This window comes from Artibeus jamaicensis, unplaced genomic scaffold, assembly GCF_021234435.1.
Source record: "Artibeus jamaicensis isolate MK-2021 breed Jamaican fruit bat unplaced genomic scaffold, CSHL_Jam_final contig_2170, whole genome shotgun sequence".
NCBI lineage: Eukaryota > Metazoa > Chordata > Mammalia > Chiroptera > Phyllostomidae > Artibeus > Artibeus jamaicensis.
The window spans coordinates 3,893,711-3,906,268 of NW_026521445.1; the positions used below are offsets into that span (position 1 = coordinate 3,893,711).

A 12,558-nucleotide genomic window follows, 5' to 3' on the forward strand; every position below is an offset into this window, starting at 1 on the left:
CTGCCACCGAACGTGGCACGGAAAGGCTGAGAATAAACAGACGGGCAGGGTGGTCTCTGGGCTAATGCGACAGTGACCGGAAGTCAGTGACGACTTCAGCAGCCGTCGGAAAGGGATTTCAGGTGCAGCAGGTTACAAGAGGGATTTTAGTGTGGGTGAGGCCCCCCTCCACCACTGTCCACCGAGAAGGTTTCACAGCCAGAAACCTATCATTGTGTGCAAAATGGCTCACGGTCGTATGTGTTAGGCAGTACCTGTTAGAAACAAAAAACACCGTCACCTTAGAGCAGGGGCCACCCCCTCAGAAACTCGCGGGTCAGGGAGACAGAAGTCGGGGCAGCAGCCGGCCAGCACGGTGTGTTCGGAGCAGGTGCGCCTGACGGAATCTTCACGCTTCCCATGTCTACAGAGCATTTACAAAAGTCGACGATGTAAAGATGCTTTTCCCAAATTAAATCTAGCCATCTAATACTGTCAGTTAAAAGTCCCAGTTGATTATTTTCATGGAACTTAAGCTGGTTTGAAAGTGCATTAGACGGCGTGTGGGGGACCTGTCAGTCTGACGTCACACGGGAACCCGTCGTGGGGGGTGGGACTTAGACTCCTAGACACCACACACAGAATTGTGTCTGAATGCAGAAGCATTGAAAAGATGTGACAAGGAAATACAGGGGAATGTCGATATACAACAATTTTGGTGTTCCTTAGCAAGCAAAACCCAGAAGCCATCAAAGCAAAGATTTACAGGTTTCATGATATCAAATTTAGAACTTCATAAAACAAAGGACAGCAGAAGCAAAGTTCACAGGAAAGTGACCGACAGGCAGAACCTGATACTCTTCTCTCAACAAGGAGCTTCTGTAGCACAGCTGACCAGCGAGGGGCATGGGCACTGGGCTCTATCCAGGTGCAGCTGGGCTCGCTGAGCAGGAGGGTGTGGGCTTCCCTGGTGGACTTCCCTGGTGGACTGTCCAGTGTCTGTGGGCCTGAGGCTGAGGAGCAGCCAGCCAGCCCTCCCACCGCTGAGATTCCGGCCTTGGTGTCTCCGCAGAAATCCGCCCTGATTGTGCGGGGGCCCCGGGAGGTGAAGAAGCGGGAGCTGGTCTTCCTCCAGTTCCGCCTGAACGAGAGCAGCGAGGACTTCAGCGCCATCGACTACCTCCTCTTCTCTTCTTTCCAGGAGTTCCTGCACAGGTGGCCTTCGGGGGTCCCCAGCGGGCTTGTACCCACTCTCTGTCATAGTCCAGCCTTGCATATCCCCAGGCGGGGTGTGGGGTGGAGGCTGGCCGGCTGGCAGGCTGGGGAGGGTGCCTCGGGGCTGCTGAAGTCCAGGGCTGTCTTGAGGACCCCGGAGAGGAAGGAAGCTGGTGGGCAGCATCCTGGTGATGCCAGCGTACCAACCAGTTGAAGTAGGGGCTGGAGTTTGAGTCTGGCCACACTAGAATCCTGCCATCAGGCCTGATGAACTCGGACCTTTCTTCTCTGTCCCCCAGCCCAGACAGGGCAGGCTTCATGCAGGCCTGCGAGAGCGCCTATTCCAGCTGGAAGTTCTCCGGGGGCTTCCGAACGTGGGTCAAGATGTCCCTGGTGGAGACCAAGGAGGAAGATGGGCGGGAAGCGGTGGAGTTCCGGCAGGAGGTAGATGGCGCCTGGTCTGCTTCCAGCTGCTGGTGCGGTGCAGCCTGGGCGTGGGCTGGGCGAGCCTGGCAGAGAGGCGTCTGCACGGGTCGGAAGGCTGAGCATGGACCCTGCCAGGAGTTCACATGTCCCGTAGGCAGCACCCATGCTGGGCCCGCTCCCTCTGTTACAGCCCGGCTGGCAAAACTCAGGGTAGAGGGGAGCAGAGCCCCCTGCAGAGAGCATGTTCTCAGCCCTGAGTCTGCCCCTGGCGCTCTGGGAGGCTGGCGGCCTCAAGCGTTTGCAGGGAGGAGGGACCAGGGACAGTGGCCTTGGAGCATGGAGAGCCTGACGATCCCGTGGGAGGTGGGGGTAAAAATACTCGCTTCTGTATTTTTAAAAAATTTTTTATCAAAGCTTATTTGAGTCAAACTGATAGTGTGCCAGAGAGCAAGATCTCAAGTACTCTCCCTCTTGTGTTTTTTACCCCATTTTTCTGTTTTTCAATGTTTTATAATCACACGTTAGGACAGTAATAGTGATGTTACATCACTTCTAAAGCTACTCGTGTGCTCTAGGTTTTTACTCACGGGAGCAGTGACCCTGAAGCTTTCGGCCCCCTGCCTGCAGCCAGGAGACTTGGGGGTCTCCAGCTGCCATCCCAGTGAGAGACAGAGGACCTTAGACAAAGGTGTGGCAGTGGTGACCCAGGGATGGGACAGGGCCATCTGTCTGACCACCAAAAGCAAGGCCTCACCCTGCCTTTGGGGCTTCTGCCTTGGCTCTCTCCTCCCGCCCGAACCCACACCCTCGCCCAGAGCCAGACCCTGTGCTCACACCCTCTGCTCCTCCCCGGAGGCTCCGAGGGGCGGCATTAGGAAGGGTCTGGGCGGCGTCCAAGGACCCCCTCCAGTGGACAGGGCTGTCATTGGCCAGAAGCCACACACTCACCCAGCCTGGTCCTTCCCGCACCTGGCCCCCAGGGCTGCCCCAGAAGAGCTTCAGGAAGGGCACAGCGCCAGCCTTCCTCAGGACAGGCTTTCTGCACCGAGGCTGTACCAGCCGCATGGCCTCGGGTCCGTTGAGGACTCCTTCCTTTGTAAGCTGCCACTTCCCGGTATTGACCCCCCCCTTCTCCCCAAGAATGCCAAGAACGCCTGCCACCCCCCAGCCCCCAGCCGAGGAAGGAGTGGCCTTGGGCTCACCTCACATTGGGTGCAGCCCCAGCCGTGCTCTGAAACCGAGGGGCCCTAACCCCATCTGGGACCCTATACATTTTAGAATGTTTTCTGTGCTTTTTATTAGTCTCCATTGGAAGTCATTTGGGAGGGGACACAAACTCAGAATTTTAAATGTTTTTATATCGTGCATTAAAGTTTAAGACACTTTCATGTATATCGCTCCTTTGACCCTGACGGAGGTGGGCGTTTTGTCCCTGTGTTATGGGTGGCAGAGCAGAGACTCAGTTCAGATGATGAACCCAGCCCTTCGCGCTGGGCCTGGGCTGCTTCTCTGGAACCTGTCCGCTCCCTGTGACACCACGTGGGCCCTTCAGTCCCTGGCGACCAGATCTTCCCCAGCACACCAACTAACTCTTCACAGGCAACACACAGCCTCGCCTCCCTGCAGACCCAGAGGTTAAAATACTCAGCTCTTAAGATCCAGTATATTTGGAATTCAGGATTTTTATGGCTTCCAACTGTGAGTCCCACACAGTACTTGGAATACGGTTTATTCAGTGACGGTCCAGACCACGCACCGTACAGCCCAGGTCCTTGTTTCCCCAGGGAGCCGTGGACACCAGGGTGAGGCGTGGGCTCCGGGATCCGTGCAGGGTGTTGTGGAGGTGGGGCCTGGTGCTCTGTCCACCCCGGGTGCTGGGAGGGGAGCCAGGGTCTGAGGTTCCCCAACCAGGCTTTCCAGTCTCGGGGGCCAGGTCAGGTGACCCTGCTTCCTCTCCTCTGTTCCTAGACGAGTGTGGTTAACTACATCGACCAACGTCCGGCCGCTGAAAGAAGTGCCCAGTTGTTTTTTGTGGTCTTTGAATGGAAAGATCCTTTCATCCAGAAAGTCCAAGATGTGAGTAGTATTTCAGACGGAGAGCAGATTCCCAGCCCCGAGAGGCATTTGGGCTCATCCTTGTAAGCCGTGTTCCTCTTCTTTCCTAGCTCGAGTCACAGGTTGTCATTTGTATTTGTGACATTTATGTTTTATATCATTTGTGTTTTAATTGTTCTTGACTTTAGCACTAGACTGTGACCCTGTGAAGGCGGGGACTGTCTTTTGTTCATCATCTACTTGGTGACTAGCACAGTGCTTAGTGCAGAGGAGCTGTTAGTGGTCATATTGACCGAATAAGCTGAGGAGAAAGCATTAAGCTAAAATCTAGATTACTACTATTTGGAAGCCATTCTTTCTGAATGGTTATCTGTAGGGTAAGAGCTTGTTATTTGTGGTGAGAGCAGAAAAGTACAAATAAAAGTGCAAAATTAAGAGTGCCCCTCAGGCTGACGGTCTTGAAGGGGGCGCTAACGAGACGGCTCTGGTAGGGCGCATCCCAGAGACCCCACCGGCCAGGACCAGTCCCAGCGGGACCGATCTGTGTTCAGGTGGTCACAAAATGTCCTGCCGAGATCTTGGCTTGGGGGAGGACGTTTCAGAGCTGAGACTTAAATGGGGAGGGTGTTTGTGACACGGATGTGCTCACAAACCCGCCGCCACTGTAAATGGTGGATTGGCAAGGGCGTGCACAGAGAGGCTTGTGCAGAGGCTTAGTGGATCGGACTCTGGGCCGAGAATGAACACCTTCAGCTCTGCAGGCAGATCACGTGGTCAGGTGTTTGGGAACCTGTATTTATTCAGTAAGAGGTGGCTGTTATGGCCTGCCTTGCTCTGCCACTGAGCTCCACAGCGGTCCTGGACGGTGGTGGTGATGCAGCCACTTTGCTCAGGTGAACCCTGAGGCTCCGACCGTCTCAGCTACAACCGGGACTTAAAAGTGCTCTGTTTACCATGACGGGGAATTCAGAAATCCATGATGTGGGTCTCAGAGAGTTTAACATTTACCGAGGAAGCCATCCGTAGCTGTAAAGTGACTCATTCCAGACAGTAAATAACTGCGAAAGGAGACCGTGGGGTAAGGGAGGGTTTGGCGTAGTGGACAGAGGAAGGCTCTGAGGAGCCTGGAGGGGTGAGTAACTCGGGTAGCAGGAAGGTGTCACAGGCGGGGAGTCGGGCACAGCCTGGAGACACACCTCTGACGTGAGTGTGGAAGGGCGGCCATTGGATTGGGTGGGGGAAGTTTGGGTCACTGAGATGGGAAGAACCAGGAGGAGCTGCCCTTCCTCATGGAATGGGTGTAGTTTTGTAGAAATTCATCTCAAGGCAAAGCCACTTACTGTGAGCCAGAATATTAAAGCTCTGTATTGAATTTTTGTGCAGACCTATTTTGAAAAACATCTTTTTCCTTCCAGAATCAATCACTTTATTGTAGCGAGGGCCTAGTATTCTAGTCCTCAAACTGAACTATGGACATGAAAGGATGAGTGAGGCGTAGTTACGACAGTTGTAGAGCCCCGGTGGTTTTCTGTCACCCAGGCGCCTCAGAGTCAAAACTGATGAACTCGAGTTGGTTCTGTTTTACAGATCATCACAGCCAATCCTTGGAACACAATCGCTCTTCTCTGCGGGGCCTTCTTGGCATTATTTAAAGCAGCAGAGTTTGCCAAACTGAGTGTGAAATGGATGATCAAAATTAAGAAGAGATACCTGAAAAAAAGAGGCCAGGCAACAAACCATATAAGCTGAAGCCGCCTCGTTCATGGAACTGCCCCGCGTGAAGGGAAGTTGTATCTGCTTCCCCTTTGACAGACGGAGCTCCCGGCACTCCTGGTCTCTTGCAGACTGGGCCTGCGTGGGGGACAGCCTGCCGGACAGACCCAATGGATGACCTAAAAGTTATTTAAGTACTTAAATTATTAATGATCATTTTTGACTCTGGCATACGAGCAGGGTTTGTGGAAGATGGAATTAGGAATACAGCTGGTCCTCTGAAGGTTGTCAAAGCCGCCTTCTGCTTCGGTTTGGTGTACAGTTCACCCGTGACAGCGTATTAAGGCTCTGCTGTTTACCTTTTTCCCCTGAGGTTTTGAAAGCGGGTGGAGGAGAGGTGGCTGTCCAGATGGGTAGGTCGTGCTTTCAAACCTGTGCACTTTCCACAAAGGCAAACACTTTTATGTCGCTTTCTTATCTGTTGTTAAATGAGATTTTTGAAGCTACTATGTACTAGTAATTAGATTTCCTGTGGACTGACTAGCTACCTACCGTAACAGTTTAGAGTGATTCACACGCAAAAGCACTAGTACAAATGTACAAAAGTAGGTGTCTATTCATTGTATTTTGATGATTTTTTAACAGGTAAATAAAAGTTAGGTTAATACAAAAGGAATCAGTGTGCCAGGATGAATATCTGCTTAATCAGTAGGCAACCGTACACTTTCATTCTGTGACCTCCGGAGAAAGGGTGGCGTGAACCTGGACTCCTGCAAGGAGCGTCTGGACTCCTGAGGTTCGTCTGGACTCCTGAGGTTCGTCACCAGTGTCTGGGGGAAGGGGAGGGTGGGCAGGAAAAGCGATGGATCAAGTCCCGTGGAGAAGCTGTGTTAATTCCACAAAAACTTTAGCCATAGGCTGGATTAAGGTCATGAAATGTTTCCAGTGTTTTAAGTTATTTACGGGCCCTTTGCATCCAAAGAGGACTTTGTAGCATTTCCTGAATTTCATAACCTGCCTTTAGGTTAATTCAATGAGGAAAACTCACATGTGTGAGTGGGCATTTTTTAAAATCTCATGTCTAATTTAGCAGCAAGAAACTATGCTTTTTACTAAAATAGTCCCTGCTACTTTTCTCTGTGTCATAAGAATAGGCAAATTCAAACTTTAGCCTAGGTCTTGTGGCTATAGAATCTTGCTGTAAGGCAAATACAAAGCCAAGCATAAAGACGTGACATTAACAGTATCAAAAAAACAGATGTGTATTTTTAAAGTATCTCTACAGATGACACACCACTTCAATATTACTTAACATTCATTAAATGTCTAATAAAATTTACTCCAATGAATAGCCTAAAGCATTTTTCTATATTGTAGAGAGTTGAGACTTCTTAGTTGTGCTCTTTAATAAGTAGATAATTAGGAAGTGAGCATTTTTAGCTCATCAAAGAAAAGAACCTAACAACTATTATTAGCTGCAGCCTGGCCAAGTCCACCCTGGCTGCTCTTTAAAGACATATATGCCTAAACGTCCACAGAGTGGGTGTCTAGCCCTAACTGTCACTTTCTAGCTTAGTTTTGACTCCTGCAGTACGCTCCCCCTCTGTCCGTGCACCCCCAGCGGTCAGTACCAGCCGGCCTTGGTTAGCGTGGAGGCTCTGGCGAGAGCACCTTGACCTGGATGGCTGAGGTGAGGCGCCCGTGGAAGAACAGTGTAAAAATGTGAGCCATGCCATGAAAAGGAAGAGGTGCTGCTGGAGCCGCGTGAGTGAAAGGAGGTGCTTTTACAGTGACCTGGGAGGAGTGTGCGGAACCTGTGCTAGAGTTTTCCACGCATGTGAAAAGGTGGAATCAGTCATTAGAAACTTACTGATAATGCCTGACTTCTGACTTGGCTCAATCACAAAAACTGCTGTTACTTATTACAGGTTTTGAGACTTATCCTCCTGGGTCTATTTTAACTAAAACTAACATTTAAGGTAAGTTAACTCCATCTTCTGAACATAAAGGGACCTGAAGGTATCTTAGAATTTTATAAATGTTCTGTAAAACAGATGTACTTTGGAAAATGGCCAGAACACTCAAATTGTCACAATCTTATTTTTTAGTTAGAATAGTCCCACAACTTGCCTTCAAGTTTTCTGTTTACACACGTATGTATGTATGTATGTACGTGTATGTATAAAGGGGGGCAGCTTCTTCTGGATGCTAAACTGAAAGCTGAAAGGAACAGCGACAGCGTAAGGCAAAATACAAACATAGACTTTATTAAATGCTGCTCAATCCCCCAATGAAGATCTTTCATTACAAAACAGTTTCCACACGACTGCAAGAGATTGGAATGGTACTCTGATAACAAAATTTGTGAGAAATACTTGACCAAGTATAGACATACAAGACTTCTCTATAGTCAACTTTCTCAGAACTCTACAGAGGAAGCCTACTGCATTTCCTTTAAATAAAGCCAGGCAGTGGCAATGAGCGCTCCGGGTCACCACACTGTGGGACTCAGAGCCCCTTTCCTGGGTCAGGAGGGACTGGAGGGAAGGCAGGTTGTGAGGACTGGAAGGGCCCTGCCTTCAGCCTTTGGGAGGAGGAGGAGGAGGAGGAATGAATGGAGAGGCGGCCGAGTGTCGCCTGCACTGCCTCCACTAACCTGTGCGCATCACCGGGGAGTTGCAGATGAGGGGAGTATTCATGAGGAACCACCTGAAGAATTTGGTTTACTTTCCCAGCTTTTATTTATATTTTGTGCTTTAAAAAGCCTGGAGATTTAAGTTCTTGCTCAAACTCCAGAGTACAGCATTATCTCTAATGAAGGCAGGCTTAGGGCAGGTAATTCCCCCATCACATTCCTGAGAGGGATTAAGGGAAGGGTAAGGATTATATATACCTTAGTTTTATTTCAGGAAATACTCTTTTTCCTAGGATGTAACTAAGGTCTGCAGCAATGTGAAAAGCACATTATAAAAGGGAAAAATATACAGAGCAGACTACTTTATCTATGTGCAACACAATAAAAAAAAGAATTCAAGTCATAATTCTTACCACTCCCATAATTATCTCACTCATTATAGATGATAAAGTTCATTCATTTTTGTGAAACTTCAGAAGTGACACAATAAATCAATGATTAGACAAATGTTACAATATACTGTGGCCTTGATAGCACAGGGCTATTAGTCCATATAGTTTTTTCATTTACAGTTGCCATAAAAAATTGGCCTTTTAATTATACTGATGAGGTTTGTTTCATAATTTTTACATATTTTGAAAAAGTGTACAAAACTGCCTGTCCAACAGAAGTGGCAGGCTTTTTTTTATTCATTACTTGTATTGCTGAGAATACTGTGCATGTTATAAGCACTGTTCTGCTTTTCCAGAGCTTTCTTTAGCTTTAGCTCCTCTAATTTTTTCCATAATTCTTCACGTTCCAATTCCTTCTTTTTCTCTCTGTAGATAAAGCAGAATTTTATTTCAGAACCGAAAGAACATGCTGTTTGGCAGTTTGCTAGAAAACACATTCCACTTAAATCCCCCTACTAAGGTGTTTTAGGACAGTTACCTGGAGCACCTACTGACTCGGTGTCTCTCTCTCCTAATGATACTGACTGTATTTCCATATGTGGTACTTTACATCCCAGTGACTGTTTTTATTACTTGCAATCTGTACTTAATCCCTTCACCTTTTCCACTCATCCTCCCAAGCACCCTCCCATTTGGCAGCTGTGTTTGTTTCTGTATCTGTGTAACTGATTTTTCATTTGTTTTTTAGATTCCACGTGTGTGGGAAATCAGATGGTATTTATTCTTCTCTCTGACACAATTCACTTACCATAATACCCTCTAAGTACATCCATGTTGTCACAAATGGTAAGATTTCATTATTTTTATGGCTGAGTAATAAGTATTCCATTGTATGTAACATGAACTTTTTCCATTTGCCTGTTGATGGACACTTAGGTTGCTTCCTTGTCTTTGCTATTGTGAATAATGCTACAGTGAACATAGGGGTGCATATATCTTCTCAAATTTGCATTTTGGATTTCTCTGGATAAATACACAAAAGTGGATTATTGCATCATAAGATAGTTCTATTTTTAACTTTTTGAGGAATTGCCGTAGTGTTTTCTATTGTGGCTGCACCAATCTGCAATCCCACCAACAGAATTCCAGGGTTCCTCTTCTCCACATGACATCCTCTCTAACACTTGGTTGCTGATTTATTGATGATGACCCTTCCAACAGGTAGAAGGTGATGTATCATTATGGTTTTCATTTGCATTTCCCTGACATTGAGCATCTTTTTATATGTCTATTACCCATCTGTATGTGTGTGCTCTTTGGAAATTTTCTAGTCAAGTCCTCTGCCCATTTTTTTTAATCAGATTTTTTTCCGGTGCTAAAAAATTGTATGATTTCCTTATATAGTTTAGACATTAACCCCTTATTATATGCACTTTTGGCAAGTATCTTCTTCCATTCAGTAGGTGGTCTTTCTCTTGCTAGAGGAGACATCAAAAATATATTACTAAGAACAATGTCAAAGGGTTTACTTCCTGTTTGCTTTAGGAGTTTTATGGATTTAGGTCTTAAAGCTGAATCTTTAATACATATGAATTTATTCTTGTATATGGTGTTAAATTACTATAGCTTTGCAGTATAGTTTGACATCATTGTGAACCTTCAACTTTATTCTTCTCTCTAAAGACTGCTTTGGCTATTTGGGTCTTCATGTTGTACATAAATTTTAGTATTATTTGTTCTAGTTCTGTGAAAAATGCCATTGGTATTTTGATAGGGATTGCAATCAATCTAGAGATTGCTTTGGGTAGTATGGATGTTTTAATAACATTAACTCTTCCTATTTATGAACATAGTATACTTCCATTTATTTGAATCCTTTTCAGTTTAATTGTCCGAGTACAGGTCTTTTACTTCCTTGGTGAAACTTATTCCTATATATTTTACTTTTTGATGCTACTGTAAATGACATTTCCTTTTCTCATAGTTTGTTACTGATGTCTAAAAATGCAACTGACTTATATTCTGTATCCTGCTGCTTTAGTTCTAGTAGTTTTTTTTGTGTACTCATCTGCAAATAATGACTGCTTGCTGTTTGGATGCTTTATTTTTTTTTATCTGATTGCTACGGCAAGGACTTCCAATATTATGTTCAATAAAAATAGACATCTTTGTCTTCCTGATCTTAAAAAGCACTGAGTATGAGGTTAGCTTTCTGTTTGTTATACATGGCCTTTATTATGTTGAGGTATGTTCCCTCTATTCTCAATTTGTTGAGAGTTCTTATCTGAAATAGATGTTAGATTTTTCTCATGCTTTTTCTCTATTATCAGGATTTTTATCCTTCGTTTTATTTATGGTAGTGTATCACTTTAACTTATGAATATAGAGCCATCCTTGCATCCCTAGGATGGATCCCATTTTTTATATCTTTATAATCTATCAGGGAATTCAGTTGACTAATACTTTGTTAAGGATTTTTTGCATCTATTTTCATCAGGGATATTGGCCTATAATTTTTTTGTTAGTAGTGTCTTTGTCTGGTTTTCGAATCAGGGTAATACTGGCCTGATAAAATGAGCTTGTAAGCCTTCCCTCCTCTTCAATTTTTTGGAATAGTTGGAGAAGAATAGGTGGTAATTCTTTGAATGTTTGGTAAAATTCACCTGTGAAGCCATCCAGTCCAGGACTTGTTTTTTTTTTTAAATTATTATTGCTTTGATTTAGTTGGTTGTAATCAGTCTGTTCAGATTTTCCATTTCCTTATGATTCAGTCTTAGAAGATTGTGTTTCTAGGAATTTATCCAATTTTTCCAGGTTGTCCAATTGGCTGGCATATAATTGTTTATAGTATTTTCATGTAATACTTTGTATTTCTGTGATGTCAGGTGTCACTTCTTGTTCATTTCTGATTTTATTTATTTGGGTTCTTTTTTTCCTTGATGAGTCCAGTGAAAGGTTTATCAGTTTTGTTTACTGAACCAGCTCTTGGTTTCATTGATATGTTGCTTTTAAAAACTATTTCATTTATCTCCACTCATATCTATTACTTCCTTCTTTCTACTCACTTTGGATTTTCTTTTTTTCTTTCCTTTAGATATAAGGTTATTCTCCTACTATGACTGGATTTCTCTCCCACCACCACCCTTCATGCCCATCAAGTCAATATTTGCTTTATATATTTAGGTGCTCCTGTATTGGATGTGTAAATGTTTAGGAGGGTTATATTTTTTGTGTTGATCCCATTACCATTATGAAATGTCCTCCTTTGTCTCTTGTTATGGCCTTTGTTTTAAAGTCTACTTTGTCTAATAAGCATTCCTATCCCTGCTTTTGCACATTACCATTTGCATGAAAGGTTTGTCCATTGCTTTACTTTCAGTCTGTGCCAATCATATGTGGGTTTCTTATAGGCAACGTATGTGTAGGTCTTGTTTTCTCATCTCTTCAGCTACCCTATGTCTTTTGATTGGAGCATTTAATCTGTTTACACTTAATTACTGATGGTATGTGGTTATTGCCATTTAATATTCATATTTTTGATCCCCATCTCCACTCCTATTTCTTAAAGGAGTCCCTTTAACATTTCTTGTAATAATACTGGTTTGGTGGTGACAAACTCTTTCAGCTTTTTCTTGTTTGGTCAGCTCCTTATCTTTCCTTTAAATGACAGCTTTCCTGGGTAGGTCCTTGCTTTTCATTGTTTCGAATATTTCATGCCAATATTTTCTGGACTGCAAAGTTTCTGTTGAGATATCAGCTGACAGTCCTATGAGAACTCCCTGGTATGTAGACTCACTGCATTTTTCTTGCTGCTTTTAAGGATTCTTTGTCTTTAACCTGTATTAGCATTTTAATTATTATGTGGGCCTCTTTGGATTCATCTTGTTTGGCGCGCCAGGACTTGTATGACTCTTTCTTCAGGTTAGGGAAGTTTTCAGTCATTATTTCTTCACATAGGTTTTTAATCCCTCTCTCTTTCTTGTACCCCTATGATGCAAATGTTGCTTGATGTTGTCCCAGAGGTCATTGAAACTATTCTCATTTTTTAAATTTTGTGTTTGAGTTGGGTATTCTCTGCTACCCGTCTTTCAGATCTCTGATTCATTCTTTTGCTTCATCTAATCTGTTGCTGATTCCCTCTAA

At 44.9% G+C, this 12,558-nt stretch overlaps 2 protein-coding genes across 2 annotated transcripts in view; one reads left to right on the plus strand and one right to left on the minus strand.

Annotated features, from left to right (window-relative positions):
* Positions 1 to 6,203, plus strand: part of PACC1 (proton activated chloride channel 1) — a 43,230-nt gene extending 37,027 nt beyond the window's left edge. The window contains exons 5-8 of the mRNA XM_037136961.2: positions 1,052 to 1,194; positions 1,494 to 1,638; positions 3,589 to 3,696; positions 5,263 to 6,203. Of these exons, the coding sequence (XP_036992856.1) occupies positions 1,052 to 1,194; positions 1,494 to 1,638; positions 3,589 to 3,696; positions 5,263 to 5,424 (558 nt within the window). The 3' untranslated portion in view covers positions 5,425 to 6,203. The remainder of the gene's footprint in view (positions 1 to 1,051; positions 1,195 to 1,493; positions 1,639 to 3,588; positions 3,697 to 5,262) is intronic.
* Positions 6,204 to 7,629: 1,426 nt separating this feature from the next.
* The window catches only part of PPP2R5A (protein phosphatase 2 regulatory subunit B'alpha), a 71,820-nt gene continuing 66,891 nt past the window's right edge, over positions 7,630 to 12,558 (minus strand). The window contains exon 13 of the mRNA XM_037136960.2: positions 7,630 to 8,841. Coding sequence (XP_036992855.1) covers positions 8,709 to 8,841 — 133 coding nt within the window. The 3' untranslated portion in view covers positions 7,630 to 8,708. The remainder of the gene's footprint in view (positions 8,842 to 12,558) is intronic.